Source organism: Acomys minous (assembly GCF_964271855.1).
Source record: "Acomys minous genome assembly, chromosome: 15".
Classification (NCBI taxonomy): Eukaryota; Metazoa; Chordata; class Mammalia; order Rodentia; family Muridae; genus Acomys; species Acomys minous.
The window spans coordinates 23343814-23368248 of NC_140497.1; the positions used below are offsets into that span (position 1 = coordinate 23343814).

The 24435-nt window shown below is 39.3% G+C and overlaps 1 protein-coding gene across 3 annotated transcripts in view; it reads right to left on the reverse strand.

Moving 5' to 3' along the window:
• The window catches only part of WRN (WRN RecQ like helicase), a 121386-nt gene that overhangs the window by 47683 nt on the left and 49268 nt on the right, over nucleotides 1-24435 (reverse strand). For all 3 annotated transcript variants that reach the window (XM_084759656.1, XM_084759655.1, XM_084759657.1), the window contains 9 exons: nucleotides 23784-23922; nucleotides 22561-22636; nucleotides 21113-21180; nucleotides 20774-20882; nucleotides 19479-19547; nucleotides 16628-16710; nucleotides 12962-13068; nucleotides 4471-4658; nucleotides 1703-1877 (listed from right to left, as the gene is read on the reverse strand). In XM_084759656.1, the coding sequence (XP_084615782.1) occupies nucleotides 1703-1877; nucleotides 4471-4658; nucleotides 12962-13068; nucleotides 16628-16710; nucleotides 19479-19547; nucleotides 20774-20882; nucleotides 21113-21180; nucleotides 22561-22636; nucleotides 23784-23922 (1014 nt within the window). The remainder of the gene's footprint in view (nucleotides 1-1702; nucleotides 1878-4470; nucleotides 4659-12961; nucleotides 13069-16627; nucleotides 16711-19478; nucleotides 19548-20773; nucleotides 20883-21112; nucleotides 21181-22560; nucleotides 22637-23783; nucleotides 23923-24435) is intronic.

A 24435-nucleotide genomic window follows, 5' to 3' on the forward strand; every position in this document is an offset into this window, starting at 1 on the left:
AATTCATCATTTCATACAAGAAAAGGCATCTTAAAGTGACAAAAGTTAGAAGGACAAAACTAAAGTTGGGATAAAATTTGCAAACAAACAATTACAAGCAAAAATCATTAACTAGATGTACATGTGATTTGATCTGAGTATATACTAAAATTAAAAAGTATTTTTTAATTATGAAATAGAAAATTGTTCTAAGCATCAGTCTAACAAACGAGGAGCAATGGGGATCTGTTCCTGTGCCTGCCATAAAACAGAAACCCACTGTAAAATGCTAAGAAAGTGACTATTTAGAAATCATTACATTTATGAATTCAGTAGACACTCAACAGGAAGTAATCAATTCTAAGAGTCCTGAACAATTCTACACAAATAATAATTCACATTTCGCCATGTTAAAAAAGGAAAAGGCTTCAAAACATAAGTGTAGTTTTGAGCTATGACCAGGAAGGAGGCTACAGGACCAGATGTTCAACAAAACACTACTTGATGTTAGCTAGAATGCAACTATTAATATAAACTTTAATTTTTACAATATAAATTCACATTAGTAACTTTCTGCATTAGAAAGAGGAAATAAAGCAGTGCATGTACAGATATAATTGATAGATAGATAGATAGATAGATAGATAGATAGATAGATGAAAGATCACTGAAGGTTTTAAAGCTATCTTTTAAAAATACTGATGTTTCGATCAAGTTATAAGTTGGCAGTGTGGTGATTTGAATGAGAACAGCTCTCATAGGTTCATATGTCTGAATATTGATCCATAGGTCGTAGGACTGTTTGGGAAGAATAGGACTGTTGGAAGGGGTGGGCTTTAAGGCTGGCTTTGAGGTTTCAAGAGCCCATGGCATTCTAGAAGCTCTCTCTGCCTGGTGCTTGAGCTGTCAAGTACTGCTCTGGCACCACGCCTGCCTGCTTGCTGACATGCTCCCCGCCATGCTGATCACAGAGTCACTCTTAAACTGTAGGCCCCCATCAACTCTTTCTTCTCAAAGCCTCCTTGGTCATGTACCACAGCACAGCAACAGAAAAGTAATCAAGACAGGAGCAGATGCATCCAACAAAGTGCCCTATTGCTGAAATAATAAAAGTATTAATAAAAGTGGGCAAAAAGCCATAACAAGCATTAGAGCTGTTCCTACTGTAGGAAAGAGTAGGAAGTATGAGCCCACTGATCCATCTCATCTTCAAGCTGCTCAGCCACCAACTCAGCCTTCCTGTGGTTGGCTCCGCTCCCCTCACTGCCCCCGCGCTGTGCCCTTCCTACCCCTCAGACCACTTCAAAGGACTCAGGCTCTGAGCCCAGGGCGCACTCACAGGGCAGTGTCCCGGCACCTGCTGCTCCCTCCTGGGATGCTACAGCCAGCTCCTCTGCCCTCATGACCTCCTGACCTGGTAAACTTGACAAGCTTAGCCTCCACTCACATGTCACCTTCCTGGAGGGCCACTCTCATTACAAACCCTACTTTGACAGAGCTCCTGCTCCTCCTCTGTGCAGCTCAGTAACAGACACAATTTGCTATTTGTATTAAGCTGCGTGGCTTGTTATACTTATTTTCAGTATACAATGTCTACCTTTACCAAAGCAATGACACTGCGCTTAACACAACAAAATTACTTGAAAATTTTTGCTGAGTACATATTTGATGGATATTCAAATTTCCTATGAAGAATTCAAAGAAAGATGGGCGGTCCTCCTACCTGAATTTCATCTCTCAGGAAACTATGGTGAACATCCTTCCTTTCACTAATTTTCATGCCTGCATGGTATGCTCTGCAGGCTAAGTTTAGCTTCCCAAGCTCAGCAGTAACTTGTTCTGTCATTTTTCTGGAGGGACAGTAGATGATGGTAGGGCCTTCAAATTCCCAGGCAGAACTGTGGAGAAGGCAAGGAGTGAGGGTGGGAGACGGAGAATGCAGACGCAGCTATTATATGTAGGCTTTATCATGGGTTGGGATTTATCTTCCATAATCTCTGCTCTCTCTACGAAGTAAAGGTCTTACAGGTGTCAGTGGACCAAAAGGATAACACTTCAACTCCCCGAAACTCCAAAGCATTATGGGAAGACAAGCGTGGAAATGAACTGTGTGAACTCAAAACCCTGACACTCAATATTGGCACAAATTAAAGTTAAAATCAGAAATCAGTTTGTTTTGTAAAAAAAAAAAAAAAAAGTTTGAAAAAGGAGAAAAAATATATTTTAAAACTTATAAGGGAAGGGTATAAATACTTTTAGAAGGGCAACACAATAGATTATTCTTTACTTGTTTAAGAGGGTAGATGAATAGCTTCATTGTTGCATAAAATATTTACACATGATCTAAAGATAAAATATTATTCCAAGGTTTACAGATGTGTCTGCAGATGATAAATCTAAAAGTTATCTATGGAATACATCAAGTAGCACCAAGGAGTTGGATATTTGAGGAGAAATTATAATAGTCTTAGCTAAAAATTCACCTATATTAGCAGAATTAATATAAATATGAGAAGAAAGCATTTGCATAAGATACTGTAAGGCAAACAATACCAAAATTAGGAAAATGAAATATCACAAAAGAAGATATGGGAAGGCACTTTTAAAAATATGTCTTTAAGAAAGAGGAGGGTCACTATTAAAAAAATAGCTATAGATATTAAGAATAATGTATACTGAAAAGAACCACAGATTAAGGGTTAGGGAGTGATGTGAGGTAAGAGCATCCCATTTAGGAGAAGCCTTTGACAAGAGGACGCTTCCCTACTGTAAAAGGAAACTGTAGCATAATCTACTCAAGGAGGCCACGACAGCAGCAAAACATTATGAATACATTCATTATGTTTCTATTCTGTTCTGAATAACAAGCATTGCTTAGTTGTCCCTTAAATCACTCCAAGTGCTTTCTGAAGCTAGGCTCTGTCTCCCCCAAGTCATCCTTTCGTGAGGAGGAAAACACTACCAATGCTCTGTGTTCTTACTTACCTGGATTTGGTTTGTGTTAGATTTGGTAGGAGAAAATTGCTTTATTTTATTCAGGATACTTCATATCATGAAAATATCCATTTTTCACTCAGCAGGTATATCAGAGAATATGGCATTATAAGAGTTTTTAGCATAAAAGAAATAAAGCATATAAAATATATTTAAAAAAAACAAATCTTAGAAGCACAATAGACAGTTTTTTGTTTATGTTTGTTGTTGTTGTTGTTGTTGTTGTTGTTGTTGTTGTTGGGTTGTTTGGTTGTTTGAGACAGGGTTTCTCTGTGTAGCCTTGGCTGTCCTGGAACTAACTGTAGACCAGGCTGGCCTCAAACTCAAAGATCTTGCTGCCTCGGCTGAGATTAAAGCCATGGACCACCACTGCCCTAACCAGTAAAATGAAGACATAGGCACTTCCTTGACAGAGGATTTAAGAAGCCTCCTTGTATAAAGCGACTAGGACAGTCCTTGGAACATGTACAGATTCCATTAAAAAAAAAAAAAGTCCCTACAACAGAGGTAGGTCATGCATTCAATAAAGCAGACAGAACTCATAAGAAAAGCACATATCTTGTTTGTTTATTTACTTGTAAATTATTAAAAGCATATGTCCTGTTCAAACAGCAATATTAAATAAAAATAGTATCAGAAGAATTCGTTTCTGCCCACCTCTACCTCTCGCAAAATATATATGCTTTGAACATCATGGAAGAGTGGACAAATAGACTGTAAAAGCCAAAGGTCAGTGTCTCCTGGACATGACAGGACCTCCACACTCATGACGTCACAGTAGCCATGGTTGTCTTCACAAGACCAAGCGCCTCAGAGTTCTAGGATGGAGTGAGAATGGCTCACTGAGCCCCCACCCCAAACTTAGGGACTATGGACAGCTGATAGCTTCTGGGACAGGCAGACTTAGCTTCCTTTAAGGCTGTATAGATCCTGACTAGTTGTCCATACACCCGTGGATGCTCTCTACCCAGAAGTACGGACAGCACAAACGAGAGTTGATGTGTTATTTAAACATGAAAGACGGCATGAAGTTGGGAGCAGTAGAGAGATATGATGAATCTGGGGAAACTGGGGAAGTAATACGATCAAACTATAGTATATGAAATCCTAAAAGAATTAATGAAAATATCTTTAAATGTGCTTTAATCTAGGTCACTGAACTGACTGATGAATTAATTGTAATTTGAGCTAAAGCTACATAAAATTTGAAGCATTAAACATATATCAAAAAAGAAATAGAAAAACTAAAATAACTTCTTATCACTTCTCCCTGACAGGACTGCCTTGCCAGGCCACAGGGGAAAAGGATGAACTCAGTCCTAATGTAACTTGAAGAGCCAAGGTGGGTGGGTAGGGAGGTTCCCCTTTTCCGAGGAATGGGGAGGGAGGGTAGGACTGGGGGGAGAGTAGGGAGGGGCCTATGACCAGGATGTAAAGTGAATACATTAATTAATTAAAAATAAATAAAAAAATTTTCCTCATTTGTTACATCTTTACCTTGTCTTTCTGACAAGAAATGGCTTTAGATCCTGAAGAATATTCCCTGTTTTTCGTCCAACTTCTAAGTACAGATTTGGTCGATCAAACCCAGTACAGGTGACCTGAGGGCTTTTCAAGTTCAAGCAGCGTATGATATCTTCCCGGATTGAGGAGCTTGCGGTGGCCGAGAGTGCGATGACGGGGACCTGGTGAGATACAGTATGAAAGGATGTTTAAAAGGCAGGAAGCTCGCTGATTCTCACTCTTCTCACAAACCAACAGTCACAAACGTCCAAGACGTACATGATCTTGTTTTGGCTTATTTAAATATTTATTTCTTTTTGTCATGTTGGAGGGTGTGGTCCAGGACCTCGGGCACGCTTTCTGAGTGCTCTACCACTGAGCTACATGGCCCCAGTAAAGAGGAAAAAAAAGTTCTTAAAATAGAAAAGATGTCTCCTACTTAACATCAAACACTGAATCCATAAGATTTCAATGCAATTTATCTTGTCCCGTTAAATTAAAACTACTTCTTAGCCATCTGTACTTTAGTGCTAATAGAAGCAGAGATTATATTATATATTGATTTTTTTAATAATCTAGAAATCACAGCTTATAAACCCTGGTAGAGTTATAATTTAATAACCTAGCTACATAAAACAATCCATCCTTTCTTTGGTGAGAAGGTTTCCTCAGAATTATCCTGTCATATGCTTTCCAGCTATAGACGCTCTCTCCCAGCAGCCTTCTCTCTTCGGTGTCCTGACTTCTCCGTGCCTTACAGCATATAGCAAATATGTAGGAAGTAAAATGTCCTACTAACAGATCCTGTAAGCAACCGAGCCACATTCCATTTTCAGTCTAGCAATTCTTGGCAGGATGAGCAGCAAAATCAGGAGCACAATCGGTAGCAGGAAAACCTCATATTTCCTTAAGAAATTCAAAGGTAAGTGAGCAAAATGCCTCCCAACTCAATGAGTCATGCTTTATCACTATTTTAATGTAGGGACTTTCACCCACTGTACCATTTTATTATCAAGAAAAAAGGGCTGTCTTAAACTTTATTTCTAAACCATTAACTATTTTATGGCTAAGAATACAATTTTATTTTAAAATACTTTATAGGCTGTTGTAGATAGAGAGCAATGTCTTCATGAAATTAATTACTCAAACACACTGTGACTACCTCACAAACTAATTTAAGCATTTGTCTTATATCTAAGTATAAATATCTGTGCCGTTTGATGCTTGCAAAGAAGTATGTATACAATTTCTAGAAGTTGTGACACACACATGAAATTCCAGTTTGTAATTCTGGAAGCAGGTAGATGGAGGTGGGCTGGTCCCTGGGACTCACTGGCCCAGACATGCACACAATGCACACATGTATATATCTTCCACACATGCGTCTGCACAAAACACACATGAACAAATACATATAAAAACATAGCAAGTATGTCCTATTACTTGCCTAGTAATAGGTACCTAGGTAGAGAGCAAGTACCTAAAAGGTTTCAGTCGTAACTAGTCCAGCACAGAACAGTTGAAGAGATTTCTTTTTATATGGGAATTTCAAAGGCAGAGGCCCTGCCAGCACATTCCCCACTGGCTTTGGCAAGGGCCCAACTTAGGAAGAAGTCCTGGGAGCTAGAGCTACAACCTACAGGGTTGCTAGAACTTTCAATAATAATTTCCATTTTTCTTATAAGATCCTCAGGGAAGCTGACAGCTAGCAGCAAAATAATAATCAGAAGAATAATAACAACAATAATGCATTATAAACTCACTATGACATTCTAAAGTCAGAGTGAGGAATGATGCTCTTAAAACTGGAAAGTAGGGGCTGGAGACATGGCCCAGAGGTTAAGAGCACTGCTGCTCTTCCAGAGGTTCTGAGTTCAATTCCCAGCAACCACATGGTGGCTCACAACCATCCAGAATGAGATCTTGTGCTCTCTTCTGGTGTGCAGGTGTACACTGTACATATAATAAATAAATAAATCTTTTTTTAAAAACTGGAAAGTAGAATCAAGTAACGACACTTACAAAAATTAATGAAAAGTAAACGTTCAAAGGTGAACATAACAGATCTCTCAGGAGTTGGTGGCACGTTATGATGTTTAAAAATTTAGCCAAGACGAAAGCTTATAAATAGCACATGGGTCAGTATTGAGAAACAGACCTTATGCTCTCATTCAATGGGTTACTTCCAGGCCACCTTTGTAGCCACAGCACAATTATTAATAGTCTAAACTGTTCAACTCTGAAAAGAAAACTGAGAAGAAAAATTATATTGCTGCCTCCTTATAGCAAGTTCCTCACACAGGCAATTTTTTCTTTCAGTTGGCTACCCTTGATTTCCTTGGTAAGAGAAACCAGTTGCTGGTAAAAAAAAAAGTCAACATAATATATATAATGCAAATTAATCTTATGGCACTGTACATTTGGGTGAATCTTAATTATATACTCCATGAAACAAAGGTTGAGAGAAAATATAATACTGCTTTTCTAAGTTAGATCATGTGACTACTTCACACTATATAATGCACACAGATTCTAATTATTTGTCTTCTTACTCCAGTTACTCGGTGTCTACTGTACTGATCTTTTTCACGGGTCCTTACACCAAAGTAGCCAGAAGAGCCAATATACCTAAAAGACTTGAAAAATACTTCCTCCTAGTTGACAGACTGGGAAGGCTGTGCCGAACTTCCGCCTGGCTGCTCCTTCTCTGGGCTTCCCGTTCCCTCCAAATGGGCTCTCTATGTCAACTGGTGATTTCTAGCATTTTTAGGTTTACTGTAATAATTTGGTGTGATGTATGCAGGTTTACAACAGTAACCCCAGCGTAGCTGGATCAGAACAGGAAGAGCAAGGAAAATGAGAAATCTGGTCTCCGGCAGGTGGCGCTCCTTCCCACTCCCTACCAGAGTCGGGACTTAAAACCACAGGGGAGGGGATCCTCAGCCACTGCCTGGGCTCTCAACTGAAGGAGCACACTCATTAATCACTGGAAGAACAGAAAATGATCTCATTATATCCAGAGCTACATATAATGAAAGATTTATTTCCACCTGACGCGTATTCAAGAACTGCTTAAAATATTTAAAACTCCTTTAACACAATCCTAGGATCAAAGGCCTAGGAAAGGATTACAAAGCACTCTTCCTGATTTCCAATTCCGCAGCTCTCTGTCTCATCAAACCATTCTAACTGGGTGGAAACAGCCCTTCAGCGCAGTGTTTAGTGGCGTGCACCATGGGAACACCTTCACTTGCCGCCCCGTGTGTGAGGAGGCACTGTTCACCGTGTGCATCACCTGCACCATTCTGTGCCAATGTGCCATCTGTTTCTATTGCTTCTACTTTGCTAATGTGGATCTCAGCTCCCTCTCTGCACTATGAGCTACGTGAGGGCAGAAAACACGGTTTGTCTCTTTCAAATCTTTTGCTTTAATATCAGCACAGTATACTATGGTATAGCTATTTATCACCCAACTCTTTTACAACTACCTATGTGGGAAAGTTACTTTGCTAATTCCCAGCCTTCTGACCAGATTTCTTTCTTTCTTTCTTTCTTTCTTTCATTCATTCATTCATTCAAGTAATTAATGAGCAGCTGCTATAAGGCAGATACCACTCCTGTTTATATAAATCGAAATACAAAGAAAAACTCTCTCTTGCTGTGGTTTAGATACGAATTGTCTTATCCATGTGTGGAAGAGGGAGTCCCTGGGTAACAGACCTAACCACCGAGAGGTGATTGGATAATGACAGCTGTAACCTGACCCAGTGGTTTAATCTAGTGATGGATCCCATTAATAATGTGATGCTATAACACTGGGACATGAAAGTGAAACACTACACAACATAAGACTCAGTGAGATGTAACGCCATCGATTTTTGCCTTTACTGGGTGAAATGGCATACATACTTCAGGAGGGCTTTGGGCAGAAGACACATGACAATCAGACATATTCAGAAGTATCACTTTAAGTGCTGTATTGAAATAGACTGATGGAAACAGAGAGGTTGCTGTAATAGCCTACATGAAAGAAGATGTAGGCTAGCACCAGGGATTTGGCAGGGATCAAAAGAGAGGTGATTAGTTTCTATATACTTGGAAGACCTCACAAGACCCCTTTATTGTTGAAATGTATGGTGCAGAGTGGTAAAAATAAAAGAGTTACCAGGCATAGCAATACACACTTGCAACCCAAGCACTGGGGAGACTGGGGCAGGAAGATCTCTAGTTTAATCACGGCTTTAGCAAAACTCTATGGTGCTGCTCGTAAGCAAAGTGAGAGAGTCTGAGGGAAAAGCAGTCAGAGTGGGAAGAACATCAGAGGTCAGGCTGGGACAGGCTAAGTTTGAGATAGCTATTAGGAACCTAAATAGGAAAGTCTTAAGTAGGCTAGTGTGTGTGTGTGTGTGTGTGTGTGTGTGTGTGTGTGTGTGTGCGTGTACGTGTGCGTGTGCGTGTGCGTATTTATATCTCCTACAAATCTCCTACAATATGTGGGATTTATATTCAATAATGTGGCCCTTCGCCAGGCAGCTGAGGTCCAGAGGCACAGCCTTCCACTAAGCCAGTTTGAGGAGCTCAAAAGAAGAGTGCCTCCCTCCTGCTGGAGGCCGACCACAGAAAACCTTGGGCCAGAAGGTGTCATTGGCCTGGCTCTTTTCAAAAGGACACTTCAAAGCTACCCTGGAGGAACACTGGCCCCCCATGTCCTGGGTACACCTCCTGTAATTTATATGCCAGAGTTTTAAAACCAGGGGTCCCTGAGCGAGGGGTGCTCGCCCATCTCTTCTCTTGTCCTATCTCCTTGTCCTTGTTCCTTCTTTAACTTAGTTTGAACTCTTGTTGGGAGAGAGAACACAAGGGAGACAGTCAGCAAATAAAAACCTAGTTCTTTGTCTCCTGGCTGCCTTATTTCAGCTAAGTGCACTTGGCTACCCTGCACTTCCTCAAGCCCTGTGCAGGAACAGAGAACTCGCTCCCCCTGAGAAGGCACAGGTGGGGGCCACATTCACCTCTGTTTGATTCTCAGCCCTTTTTGTAACCGGCTCCTGGGACAAGCTGGCTTCCCCATGAGTAGATCCAACCCAATAAAACTGCTAAAACAAAATGTAGTGACAACACCAAATATGGCAAGCAGGGAGAGGAAGTCAGCCACATCTTGGTGCTATAAATCCAAGATGGGAATATAAATTTGAGAGTTTTCCACAGATGAACAGTATTTGAGACATTCGTCTGAGAAGAAAGAGAGTACATCTAAAGACTAAAGTACCAGGCATGCCAACCTTAATAAGACAGAGAGGTACAAAGAACAGAAGAGACTTGAGAAGAGATGGTGGGAAAGAAAGAAGAGAAGGAAATGTGCTGTCCTTTGACAGCTGAAGAACTAGGACAGTATCTACGGAGACCTTAGTGGATGGTCCTGAGGGTTAATTGAGCTAAGGGCCTGAGCCAAGGCGAGACACACACTTACACCTCAGTCCACACTAGCTTTATTCGCCTAGTATTACATCTGCTGGCTGTGACACTGCGCTTTTGCTACTGCTGATGACTTGTTTTGTTTACTTAACTACTGCTCAATCAAGTCTTTACAAGGAAACACAAACAAAAAGAGAAGTCATTTTAAATATCCCAACTTGCTACTGATATATAAGATGTATGATTAATGAAACTGAGGGAGCCAAGTTTACTAAATGGTTACAACTTTCCATGACGTTTTCTCCGTTTAACCCCTTTAACTGTGAAACCTGAGCTCAGGAGGCTTCCCGGTCGCCAGGACCTAAACAAAGGCCACTTTGTTTACTAAATCAAAATTAATACAGTGCACTAGAAACTGAGAAACAGGCTGATACAAATGCATTTGGATGATTTCCAACAAAGGGGTAAAAGCAACTACTTTAAATAGTTAAAAGGCAGTCTTTTCATCCAGTGGGGGGCTTCCTGTGTCTACCTCCATCTCATAGCATGGAGTGAGCACATGCTACTGTGCTCTGCATGGGTGCTGTAGATTCTAGAGCCTGGTTCACACTGCATCGCAAGCTCTTTACCTGTCATGCCATCTCTGCACCCTCTTAGACCTAAATTTAAAACACACCCATTTTAGGAAAAACCATAGGAGCAAAATTTCAGATTTAAGACTAAGGAAAAAAATTAGCATTCTAAATTTCATCCAAATTTATAGTTTTTTCTTTATAAAAGACAATGTGAAAATAACAAAAGATACAATAAATTTTATTTTTATTTACTTACTTATATAAAACTCTATCTGCATGTACACCTGCAGGCCAGAAGAGGGCATCAGATCCTAGTACAGATGGCTGTGAGCCACCATGTGGTTCTGGGAATTGAACTCAGGACCTCTGGAAGAATAGACAGTGCTCTTAACCACTGAGCCATCTCTCCAGCCCCAGCTTGTAAAAAAAATATTTCTAAGCTAATTATCTGACCAAGAACTCATATTTATCAATGTTTTTTAAAATCTTAGGCATTCACATAGGGACTAAAGAAATAGCTCAGAGAGTCTTAGAACCTGAACGGCTATCTCCAGCACCAGCATAAAGCCAGGTACAGTGCGCACACCTAAGACCCCAGTGTCCAGGAACAAATGGACCCCAAGGACTTGGTGGCCTGCCATTCCAGCATAATTGGTGAGCTCCCTGGCTGGTGAGGGACTCTGTCTGAAATAAAATAAGGTGCAGAGTAACAGATGAAGATGCCAACATCTCAACATCTGGCTTCTGCAGGTGCTGCACTGTAGAGTAGGCCACACACGCCCACGTGCTCATACACACACACACACACACACACACACACACACACACACCTCTTTGCCTCTCTCTCCCCCTTTTCTTCTTTCTCTCACATATACACTTAACAGAAGAAGAAGAAAAAATACAACCCAATAATCCAGGCATTTCACCAAATAAACATACAAAAAGATGTTCAACACCACTAGCTATCAGAGAAATGCAAAGTGAAAACACAAACTGCCACTCTACTCCTATTACAATTGCTAAAATATTACATAGTAGTAAGACCAAACAGTGGCGAGAATGAGAGGAAACTACTGTTCATTTAGAGGGGTAGGATACGAATGGTGCAGCCAGGCCTCTATCCTGTAGATGGTTCTAAGTGTGCAACAAGCACTTCCCATGGGACCCAGCACCACAGCCCTAGCATTTACCCCAGAAAAGTAAAAGTTACATTTGCAGGTTATATAACCACTAACCTACTGAAGGACCCTGAGAGCACACACAAGTGTTCACAGCATCCTCATTCAAAACATCCCAAACCCAGGAAACAACCCAAAAGTTTTCTACAAACTGTGATGAGTAGGATAATGCAGTCCACAGCCCATTTTACAACGGCCCATTAGTGAAGAACACACAGTAACTACATTTTTGTGGAGTGTTTAAGCAAAGAAAATGAAAGAAATATACGCCAAAGCCATACTACACACCTGCCCTCACCATCCACATTGGCTTTTTCTGGTTTCTGATTCCTGTGACCAACCATAGTCTAAATACACTAAATGTAAAGTTACACAAATAAACAATTTATTCCTCCCTTCCCCACAGGGTTTCCTCTGTGTGGCCTTGGATGTTCTGGAACTCAGTCTGTAGACCAGGCTGCCCTGAAACTCACAGAGATCCACCTTTGCCTTCCAAGTGCTAGGAGGAAATGTGTGCACTTCCAATGTTGTCACTCCATGCTCCCCATGACGGAATGGCCCCTTGGTCCCAAATACCCACACAATTCATGTTTCTCAACAATTAGCTATTTACTACCCACTGCGGTTACCACACCAACAATCAAGCTAGGAAGTGTTTGCGGTTGGCCAGCCCTTATTCTATTTAGCAATGATCCACACAGTCAACGATAAAAATTATGGGCACTTTTATTATATTGTATACTGTTTTACAATTCTTCAGCTGTGCATAAATTACATTGAGGGGGTGGGTTCCAGGTACCCACTGGAGTTTTTTGAACTGTAGCCCCTGTCACTAAGCTGCCATTTTTATCTGATATTTTCAAAACTTCTTTTCCAACTCTTGTCCCAGGGAAGTGGATCCAAACCATGCCCTAATAGCTAGGAATGTGACACTGCACAAAATCATGAAGAATTGAAAACATTGGTTTTTTTTTTTAATAAATTTTACGGTTCTTGACAGTAAACTTTGTAGATGACAATGTAGGAGCTCAATGTTGGACATCGCTGTTAGAGTATTCTAACAGGAATAAGCTACATGCCAACCTCAAAAGGAAGCCAACATTATAATCTTTAAGAAAAGAATTAAGACATCTTGCTTATATCTGACACCTTCCCTTTTACAGAGAAGTCTTTAGCTGCTTAGACATTACCCAGTCCTGGAAAGCACTTGATAAAAATGCCACATCAAGACAGTAAACTTCGGGTTGGGGATTTAGCCTGGGGTCAGTTCATAGCTTGGATGGGTGGAGTGGGGACACGAGACATGGAAACGCTTACCAAAGGGAGTGCTTTCTTAAGAGAGCCCAGCGTCCTGAATGAACTTCTAAAATCATGGCCCCACTCAGAAATACAGTGAGCCTCATCCACTGCAATAAGTGTGATACCTACAAAAAAGAGAATATACATGAAAAATAAGGGTCAAGAAGAAAAAAGTGCTATCTAAATCAATACTGTTTTTTCTATTAGAATATATACCTTGCAAAAAGTATAAACCAAATCAAAGTATTTGGCTCAAACACACACATCCATACAAAGTGTAAATAATACCAGATAACATCAAACCTCAAAAGTAATAGGAGGCAGGAAAAGAAACAAATAAAAGGCACTAAAGTAAAGGAAATATTTATGTATTAATTCAAACAATATGCTCTATTTCAGCTTTTATTTCTAGTCCCCAAAGATATAAATTACTATTACTTTGTCCCCAAGTTATCACTTACAAACCATCTGTAACAATGGGCTTTCAAAAGAACTGTTCTACTTCGTTTTGCAATAATGTCAATCTTATCTCATAGATTAGCTACCAAAAGAGGCAGTCAGCGCATTTCTACAGAGATAAAGAACATCACTGTCTATGATCAAGCACATATCAAGTTGCAGGAAGTTCCTCTGAAATGCCAATATGTGAAGACACATTGCCTAACATAAAATGGTATGGGAAGAACTAGATGCCATTGTGTGCAAAGCAGATAGTACAAGGGGATGTAGTCCTGCACTCTGCCCCACACCACACACTCAAACAAGAGCAATAGTGTCTCAATGCATTTTAAAGGGTTTCATTATATAATCATCAATCAAAAAATCTCCAGATACTTCAAAGAACTGACAAAGAATGCCTTTACCATTAATTATAAAATTATAAAATAAAATAACTGTTTGGCTTTTTCTATTATGTTCTATCAGTGAGATGATTTAAAAACATGTGCTTTAGAATCAGAGTGGCTGTACATGAAGACTTGAGCAAGTTGCAAGTCTTTCCAGTTCTCAGTTTCCTCAAAATTATAGCATGGAGCTGCTGAGATGGCTCAGCGGGTAAAAGCCTTGAAAGCTTGACAGCTTGAGTTCAACCCTCAGAAACCACAGAAAGAACTGTTCTGTGACCTCCACAAACACACTGTGGTACCACACCACCACCACCAGCAGCAGCAGCAGCAGAAGTTTATAATACAGAGTAGGTAGTAATGGCGCCTAACACTTGTTACTACTCTACTCTAAGGTTAATTAAAACATTCACACAAAATACTCAGATAAGCCAGCCACCAAAAAAGAGTTTATTAAAAATAAACTACCACTGTTGTTACTACATGGCCACTATAATTTAAAGCCTTTTAAAAGGCCAATGTGGTAGCACATGCATGTAATTCCAGGATAAGGAAGCCAAGGCCATCTTCATCCACAAAGGAAGTTCAAGACTTGCCCGAGCTACAGGAGGCCCTGTTTAAGTAAACAAATTAAATTAGCCCTTTTCTAGAAAACCAAATACACTTGACTTCAAGGATCTCAAAATTCTAAAGAAGAGACAAAAGAAACAGCAGCAATTCTCTGAAATTCTACACTACACTGAAGTCCTCAGAGTACAAGAAGGAAGAAAGTAAAGAAGAAAATATGTATTTTATACCACTGACTTATTGGTAAATTTCTACTGTTACTCATATATTTTGACTGTAGAGATTAAAATGGCTAGATTTCAATTTAAATGTGTTAGAAGCAGATTGGACAAGCGTTTAAAGGAGTTGAACTTTGACCTGCATAGTTAATTCAAACAAGCTTTGGTTAACTTTTGCATTCTCTTTGAATGCAAAAATCCAAGTGTCTTCCCAGGTCCTGTACATATTTCATTTAGGCACACCTGTCACTCAAGTCTCATTCCCAAAGTTAAAAGACAATTACAAGTGCAGCTGAGAAGGCACTCCCATATAAAAGTATGTTTGCTATTTCAGTTATAGATCCAGGCTCCTTAAAAAATTTAACATTTACCTAAAAATGACAAATCTGATTAGTTAAATGTCAGGCCACTGTACAAATAACAACCTGAGTATATTCATTTTTATAGGCATTTTACAATTTCCTACAAGCAAAAGCCAAAGGGAAATGTTTTTTAAAAATAGTTTTCATTTAGCTTATCCCTTTTTCTAAGTCACCCAGAGAAAATATTTTCATCCATTAAAAGGAAAGAATTTTGCTCTAATAATGAAAATACTTATACATGACTTCTGGGTTTACATGATTGCTTGTTTGTTTGTTTGTTTGTTTTTCTTTGAACTTTTTCTTTTTCTTTTTTAATATTTTATTAATTTATTCATATTACATCTCAATTGTTAGTCCATCCCTTGTATCCTGCCATTCCTCCCTCCCTCCCACTTTCCCCCTACTCCTCTCCCCTATGACTGTGACTGAGGGGGACCTCCTCCACCTGTATGTGCTCAAAGGGCATCAGGTCTCTTCTTGGTGACCTGTTATCCTTCCTCTGAGTGACACCAGGCCTCCCCATCCAGGGGAAGTGGTCAAAAATGGGGCACCAGAGTTTGTATGAAAGTTAGACCTCACTCTCCACTCAACGGTGGAGAAGGTCCTGTCCATCGGCTAGGTCTGGGTAGGGGTTGGAAGTTTACTGCCTGTATTTTCTTTGGCTGGTGTCATAGTTTGAGCAAGACCCCAGGACCCAGATCAGTTCATCGTAATGTTCTTCTTGTAGGTTTACAGGAAAGTGCAGGCACCTTAGAGCCCACCAGCGGCCTGAAACCGTATTGTCTCTGGCCCACCACGCATTGATCCTGCACTCTCCAACAGACAGAACCTAGCTGGATCAGCTCCCACAGGCCCGGCAGGATCTCCCACACTATCGGGAGACGTGCGTCACGCCTGCAGTGTCTAATTGCTGACCTAGAGGGATCTCTGAGCGACCCAGTTTACAGGGTCATGGAAAGTGCAGGCACCTTGGATCTCGCCAGAGGCCTGAACAAAACTAAAAAACCAAATGAACACCACCACCAAAATGTTTAAGTACAGTGCCATAGCATTTGACTAATTTTATATTATCTTTTCTAAGAAATATGCTGTTTAACAATATTTTTTTAGGGCTGAAGAGTGTTTCTATTTGTTTGTGTGTTTGCTTGCTTGCTTCTCTGTGTAGCTTTGACTATCCTGGAACTTACTATGTAGACCAGGCTCTACCTGCCTCTACCTCCCGAGTGCTGGTATTAAAGGCGTGTGCCACCATCATCTGGCAGGAAGAGTGATTTCTATGAACAAGAAGAACTACGTCAGTGAATTAACTTAAACTCTGAATATAAAAAATAAAAACAAATCTGAGAATCTAGGATTCAACATTCATTCAAACTCACACTGAAAGAGATAACTATGTGCCAAGTCCTGCACTAAGGAAATAGAATGCGGTAAGAACAGTATTTTTCTCTCAAAAGAGTGCTTAGTGTAGCTGGTGATGTATGCATGCTTGCGTACAAACACAGCACTAACCCAGGCGTCCCACCATGACGGAATGAGGAACTATATGGTATTATGAAATGCAACAAAAACCAAATTGGTCAGAGGTTTCTTAAAGCAGGAATTGTTTGAAGTAGACCTTTTAACAAATGTGAAATCTAGTCTCTACTCTTGCATGGGTTTACTTTGTATTCACAAAACTCCTATTTCATTACTTACCAATATTAGACTCCAGTTGCTGGAGTAGGTCCAAGTTACCAGAACAGAATTCTGGAGTAATGTATATGATCCTGTATTTGCCTCTGTAAAGACAAATAAAAACAGAAATAGAAAAGGAAACACTCCAATAAAGAGAACAGCCAATGAGTAACAACTCAAAATCAAAAAGTTGGCTAGGTTTTTAAGTAACACATCGTACTAATTATGAAAACCAAAGGAACGTTATATAAACACATTCATACATGTTAGCTCTTTGATTTGTCTTCAACTCATCAAAATAAAACACAGCAATTCCCATCGGGGTGCACTCCCCACTCAGGTGGTGGCACAAGTCAGATCCTGGTTTCTAACAGTCCAGGCCCCAAACAAGATACCCAGGCTAGATGACCAAATCTTGATAAATTCTTTGTATTGCCCCACACCAATATACCCTACCTTTGAGAACTAAAAGTCAGGCTCTTTGCTCTCTAATGATTAAGACCTTAATATCCCAGTTTATTCTATGTGTTCTGAGGACAAGTCTAGACAGGCAAAGGCTTTCCCTCCGAGAATATGAACACCTGAGCGAGTTCAACCAGTCAGCACACGTCAGAAAGGGAGAAGCAGAACTCCCATCTTTTATTTGGTGACTGATCTCTTCAGAAAGAAAATGTGACAAGAGAACATATGAAAAAGGGGAGGCCTTTTGTATTCTCCATGTCCAGTTTTTCCCAGCAGGGGCCATGTGAAATTACTTTATCCTTAAAATAAAATTCACTTTTTTGATTAAACTAATTATGCTAATTTGTAATTATAACAATTTTTATAATGAAGGGTAAAAACTACTTACGGCGTGTCTTCACTTTACTATATAAAAACAGATGAAAGCTGGGTGGTGGTGGCACATGTCTTTAATCTCAGCACTTGGGAGGCAGAACCAGGCAGATCTCTATAAATTTGAGGCCAGCCTGGTCTACAGAGAGAGTTAAAGTACAGACAGAGCTACACAGAGAAATCCTGTCTCAAAAAAACGAAAACAACAGCAGCAACAGCAAACAATCAAATTAAGTTTAATTTTCTATATAAAGAGTTCTTTAAGTTTTTAACTCATCCATTCAATAAATATTTTAGTGTCTATTACATGCTAAATATTACATTTTCACTGGGAATTTATTAGTCGGAGGATACATTTTTCTTTATCTGCAGGAACTTCATACAGTATTCTACTTACTATAAGAAACAGTAAATAAAACAAAGTCGGCCATCACTCGAGCCAGGCTGGACTCAGTTCTCCTTCCTGCACGGAAGCTGACCTGAGATGAGTCAGTCATTTCCGTGCATCCCAGTTCCTTGAAAATTAGCTGTTTCCTTAGAGAGCCGGACTCAGGCACATCATTAAAAAGTGGACACTGGGACATTCATGCAACCAGAGAGTAGCCAGAAAAAGTAACACAAGTCTGAAAACACAGAGCATGTCTGGAGGGCTTGTAATCCAGATTTCCAGACTTACTGCTACAGCTACAGTAACCAAGACAGACAGACACATCCACAGGAGCGGAACAGATACCCAAGAAGCAATCTGCACAGTCTACTCAGTGCATCTTTGAGAAAGGCACAAAGGCAATCAATCCAGTGAGGAAAAGATGGAGCAGCACACATGGGCAGCCTGATAAGAAAAAGCACTAGTACCTCACACAAAATAAAGATTCTGCTAAAAGTGGATTATAGAGCCAAACATAAAACTGTGAAACTTTTAAGAGAAAAAATACCATCTTTATAACCTTGGTCTAGGAAGAGTTCTTAAATACCCAAAGCAAAATCTATAAAAAACCACTATCAAACTGAAAAACTATTCCTCTTCAAAAGGATTATGGAAAGAGGAAGAGAGGCCATAAACTAGCAAAGTATCTGCAAAGTACATATAAATTAGAGATTTCTATCTATAATATGTAATTACCGTCAAAACAGAATAAACGAAAGTGTCAAAAGATTGGAACAAACACTTCCACAAAGACATACACATAGCAATAAGTGTAAGACACTTAACATAATTAGTCAGCAGGCAAAAGCAAATTACAAAGACGGTGAGATTCTTTCAAAGTGGCTAGAACCATTGACTGGCTAAGAAGTGACAGGTTTGGCAGGGAACAGGCCTTCTCACAGACTGCCACTGGAGGTGGGAAACGATGGAGCCATTCTCAAGATGCTCAACAGTTTCTTAAAAAGTTAAACATGAAACTAGCACATGACCGAGCAATTGTACCCCTAAGCACACACACAGGGGAACTGAAAACACACACTCATGCAAAAACGTGTACATGAAGGCTCAGTTACTCCTTCTGTTACTACAGCCACCAAACAGAAAATCCTCAGATGCTCATCAAGGACTAGGGAAACAAAGTGTGGAATGTTTGTCCACTGGAAAATTATTCCACCAAGTAAAAAAGAAAAAGAGGTCTCAATGCTACACAAAGATCTACGGGTAACAAACAAGTGATAACAGCAGGAGTGGCTTCTCAGGGGACAAGCACATCAACTGTTATCCAGTACCCAAAGTCAGCCCTAAAAACATGCACACAAGTAGCAATATACAGATCTAGCAGGTTGCATTTGGTAATATATATACATGTAATAACAGTTAATGGGAAAAAATTCATGAATTTGGAAGAGAACAAGGAAGGGTATATGGGAAAGCTTGGAAGGAAGAGAGGGAAGGGAAAATGTAGCTATGTTATAATTTCAAAAATAAATTTTTTTAAAGTATGTTTTCAAATATGGAAAATTTACTCACATATTAAATAAAAAGATACACAAAATTCGCTTACACTGTATAGATCTTATGATGTGACCTGAAATCATATAAATTACTTACAATTTAATATCTCCTATAATATTTTTTGATTGTGCTGATCCAAGTAAACAGGCTGGAATGTTGGACATTCTGTAAGAGACAAATATTCTGTATCAGTATTACAAATATTAACTTCATTCTCAAAAAGAAGAGATTAATATTATATATTCTACATCTTTTCAATATTCTTTTTATATCTTGCTAACTTGATAATTTTCTTCAAGAACCTGATAAGATGGCAAGTTTTTATTGTGAGTCTTTCAAAAAAAGAAACTGAAAGGTTCATACACCCTGTATCAATTCTGTAGAAGAGTGGGAAGGAGTGACAGAAGGACCCGGAGGGGACAAGAACACTACAAGAACACCAATAAAGTCAACTAACCTAGGCCCGTGGTGTCTTACAGAGACAGGAGCACCAACCAAAGAGCATGCATGGACTGAACCTAGGTCCCCACACATGTGTAATCGATGGGCAGTTTGAGCTTCACGTGGGCCCCTAGTAAGTTGAGCAGTTACTGCCTAGGACATGGACTCTGTTGCCTGCTTTCAACCACTCTGCCCTAACCAGCCTGCCCTGGCTGGACTCAGTAGAAGAGGAGGAGCTCTGTCCTGATGTAATATGATATGCTCAGGTGGGTTGGTTGGGGGAGGACCAAGGGGGGGGGAGGGGGGTGGAGGGAAAGGGGAAAAGGGTGGGAGGCAGGGACTAGGAGGAGAGGAGAGAGAAGGCTACAATTGGGATGTAAAGTGAAAAGAAAACATAAATTAAGAATAAATTTTAAAAAGTAAACTTATATATAGATACTTCATATACACCATCACATCAATCTAAAGAGTTAAGACAGCAGAACAAAAATAATAATAATTTTGAGACAATCATTATAAAGCAATAAATCCTTTTAAAACTTGATCAGGAAAATCTGGTAGTCCTGACCTAGAGACCTCTAGAATGAATATAAAGGCTTCCACTAGCACTTCCTTTACTACTAATAAGTGCAGGTGCAGTAGTGCATGCTCTGCAGGCCCAACTTGCAGGGCAAGGCAAGATGACAGAGCAACACCATTCTAGATCCTATCTCAAAAAATAAAAATAAAAAAGATCAAGTCACTTCCCAAAACATAATCCTGTGAGCTAGGTTTATATTTATCATCTGATATTTCATTTATAGAACAAACAGAGGGGGACAACTGGGCAAAGGGGCATTGGACTGAGTGAGAAGAGGCCAGCTTGGCCTCTGTAGTAAGACCCTGTCTTAAAATGTTCTTTCTTGCTTGCCCATCAAAGGCAGTGATGTAGAGATAATACCGTTACTTACTGGAGCTGGAGAACCTGGTCTTCCATTAAAGAAATAAGAGGCGAAACAACAATGCCAATCTTGCCTTCATAAACAGGTGGATACTGGAAGCACAAGCTCTTCCCATATCCTTGAATAAAAGTAATGCACAAAAGTGAAAATAAACTCCTGATGTTTTATTTTCTTCTTACAGTGTGCTTGTATAGCAGAGTAAATAGACATATAACGTTAATTCATGCATAAATTTGAAATCTTTTTCCTGTTGACTCTCTCCTATATTTTAAGTTTGTGAAAGATTAAGCACTTTAAGCCCTTTATGATTTTTAAATGATTAAATTATTTACTTTAAGTATAACTTACCAGTTGCCATGACTACAACATTATCCCTTCTTTCTTCTAATACAGAATGGATGACTTTCCACTGAACCCTTGAGGTAAAAAGTGAAATGCTTTATCAATAACAATCCAATGCACAAGTTCAGATCTATTCAACTTCTGCTCTCTAATAAACACTTTCAGACTTTTTTTTTTTTGAGTTTCTTTATAAATATATGCAAGTCCTAACTTTTTGAGACAAAAACACTATTTGATCAACCTCTCACTCAGGCTGCCTGAATAACTGGGAGTTTCCATATAGTATGTATATTAACCATATCTAAAGTATAAGGTAGGTTTGAAATGAGAGGTCTGTGTAAAGTGACGGTGCAAAGGAAAACTCAGCTGGAGATGAGACCTTCTGCTTCTGCAGATGGCAGTCTACTCTGATCTGAGCGTTGTCTATACCGACCAGCATGCTGAGCTATCAGACTTTACCTCTCTATATATCTATGTGTGTTCTTCTGTACAGAGGCTATATTTTGTTTTCATTTTTAGTTTTTTAAGCAAATTGAAAGAAGGAAAGAAATGCTTACATGAATTCTGCTTTAAATTCTCAAAGCTGAGAAAACCCAGTTTAGATTTTTTACTTTCTTACTGGTCTTATTCAAATTTACTTGTTCCTAATCTCATTTTTGTTCCTCCCATTTTTTTTCTAATTCTTAGTGTGCCCTTGTGGTGGTGTGAGCAAAGATGACCCCCCACAAGAGCATAGGGAGTGGTGTTATCTAAAAAGATTAGGAGGTGTGGCCTTGTTGGGAGAAAATGCGTCACTGAGGACTGGCTATGAGGTTTCAGAAGCTCAAGCCAGGCCCAGAGTCACTCTCTCTTCCTGCTGCCTGCAGATCCATGTGCAGAGCTCTCAGCTCCTCCCTCAGCATCATGTCTGCCTGTGTGCTGCCATGCCTCCTGCCATGACAATAACGGATTAAAACTCTGAAACTGTAAGCCAGCCCCAAGAAAATGTTTCCTTTATCAGTGGTCATGGTGTCTCTTCACAGCAATAAGACATTGACTAAGACAGCCCTTTCAATGTAAATATATTTTGATATGTCAAAGCAGTAAATCATGACAGCCCCTCAAACTGGTGCCTTAGCAAGGTGCCTGGGGACACCTGCACAAAGCAGGCAAGGATGCCTGTTTCCCACAATTTCATACTTAATGAAAGATAAGTCAGCAGGGAAAGGAATTTCTTTTTTATTATGTAATTTCTACATAGAACAGCCCAGTTAAAAATGCTTCTTTTCTTAAAAAAAAGAACAAAGAAATCTATATAATTAATATTTCAAATAATTTTGCAGTTGCACATGATATACATTTGACATGTACGACTACAGCAAAATTAAGCTACAACTGTTACAAGAAGATTATTTACTTTTTTCTTTGTGAAAAAAATTTAAATACATCATTTAATTCATTGAGATCACACTCACGGTTTAAAACTGCAATGGCCGAAATAGGTCTTGAGGCAATTAATTTGCTTTGCACTGGGTTCCGGCAATAAATAGTCTTTAAAAAATAAAATAATAAAGTTGACATTTATGTTCAGAAAGAATTATTCCATGTAGCTAGAGGCAAATGTTCCTTTCGTTGGCTTCTCGTAAAGACAACAGTGGTGGGTAACGTGCTAACACTCCCTGTTCTGATGGGATCTCATTGTATAGATATCTCTCAGGACACCAGGAGAGACCTTGGATCACTACCAAAGGAGAACTGTGCTAGTGCATCACTCTTTAGCAGTGTTGTGTAATTAGGTACACCTGCAGGATCTAACATCTAGAATGAACCGAACTAAAGCAATCAATAGAAATGCCAATAGAAACTTCATATTAGAATCAAGTTTCAATTAATGAGAAACATAAATTACACTACTATCCCAAACTATATAGTAAATAATAAATTTTTTGTTTGGTTGTTAAAAATAAATCTAGTCACCTAAATTTAGTAACTTTGATCTACTTTAGTCATTTATCTACCCGATTTAGTTAGGTAAATGTAGCTACCAAAATCTTTGGCCAAAAATTTTAATTGCACCACGCTAGTGCCCACCACTGTCCATCCTTAGATACAAAAACCTACAAGCAGCCAAGAAAGGATAAAATGTGGATTCTAGATAAGCTATCATTAAAGATGAAAAATAAACGTTATTGCACGTCAGAACAACTCCAATAGAAAAGTAAAACAGATGGGTGCACCTAATAAAAGAAATCAGAGGAAAATATTTTATCAACATTTATAAATACCGTCCACCTACAAAATGTTTTGAAATTTCCACATTTCCCCACAACAATACAGTGTAAGTGTAGTGTAAGCTCTACTTTTGGAGAAGACTCTACAATCTGCCAAGGTAACTATGAGTATTTACACTTACATGATAATTCTATCATTTGCACACCCATTTACTGCATTCTTGGCTAGAGGAAAGTCCTCTGGTGTGACACTCGTTTAAACCACAAGCTCCCGGGGTGCAGACTGCATATATCCATATCGTTTATAGCGGGGTTTAATGTAAGCAATTAGTGAACTATTTCACCACAAGAGCACTAAGGAATTAAATGTACCTATATGCCACCAACTTGTTAAACTGCACAACACTGAAAAACTAGCACAAAATTAAAGTCAGTGAAAGGTGAGTAGTTTCCAACCCATGTCTTACCCTCCTCTTCCTGCTCCTCTTCACTGGCTTCACCCCCATCTCCACCTCCCTCCTCAGGAGGAAGGCTCACATTGCTTTCCATTTCTAACCATTTGGAATGAGTTGGTTCCACTGCATCACTATTTAGGTTTTCTAAAGACTGAAAGTTTAAAAGAAAATTTAAAGCAAAACACTGACAATATGGCATCTCTTTACCAAGCACAAAAAGAGTGTTATTAACAAAGCCTACAATTTTGTGGAAAGCTGGCAGATGTGCAAGCAACAGCACAAAAGAACATGTGTGCTCCTCTATAAATATGTGCTGGAGAATGGCTGCAAGGCACAAGGCCAGGATGGAACACGGCCAGCATAAACAAAGTTCATTAATAGCATATAATGAACTGCCTCGGGAAATCTGTCATAAATTTTAATTTTTCATAATTTAAACAGTTTTCCTTATTGGGCTTCAATGTTTTAGATTTCTAAGTGGTAAAATACAAATTTTAATGCCATTTTCATAGTAAGTTTCTCTAGATTACATGTCTCTTGCATTTTTCATGAGTAAAGATGATACTTAAATTATGAGCAAGCAACAGATGTGTTTTAGAACTATAAAAAAGATTCCACTATTTTAAGAAAGACATACTACTTATGTAAAATAAGGTTTTTTGAC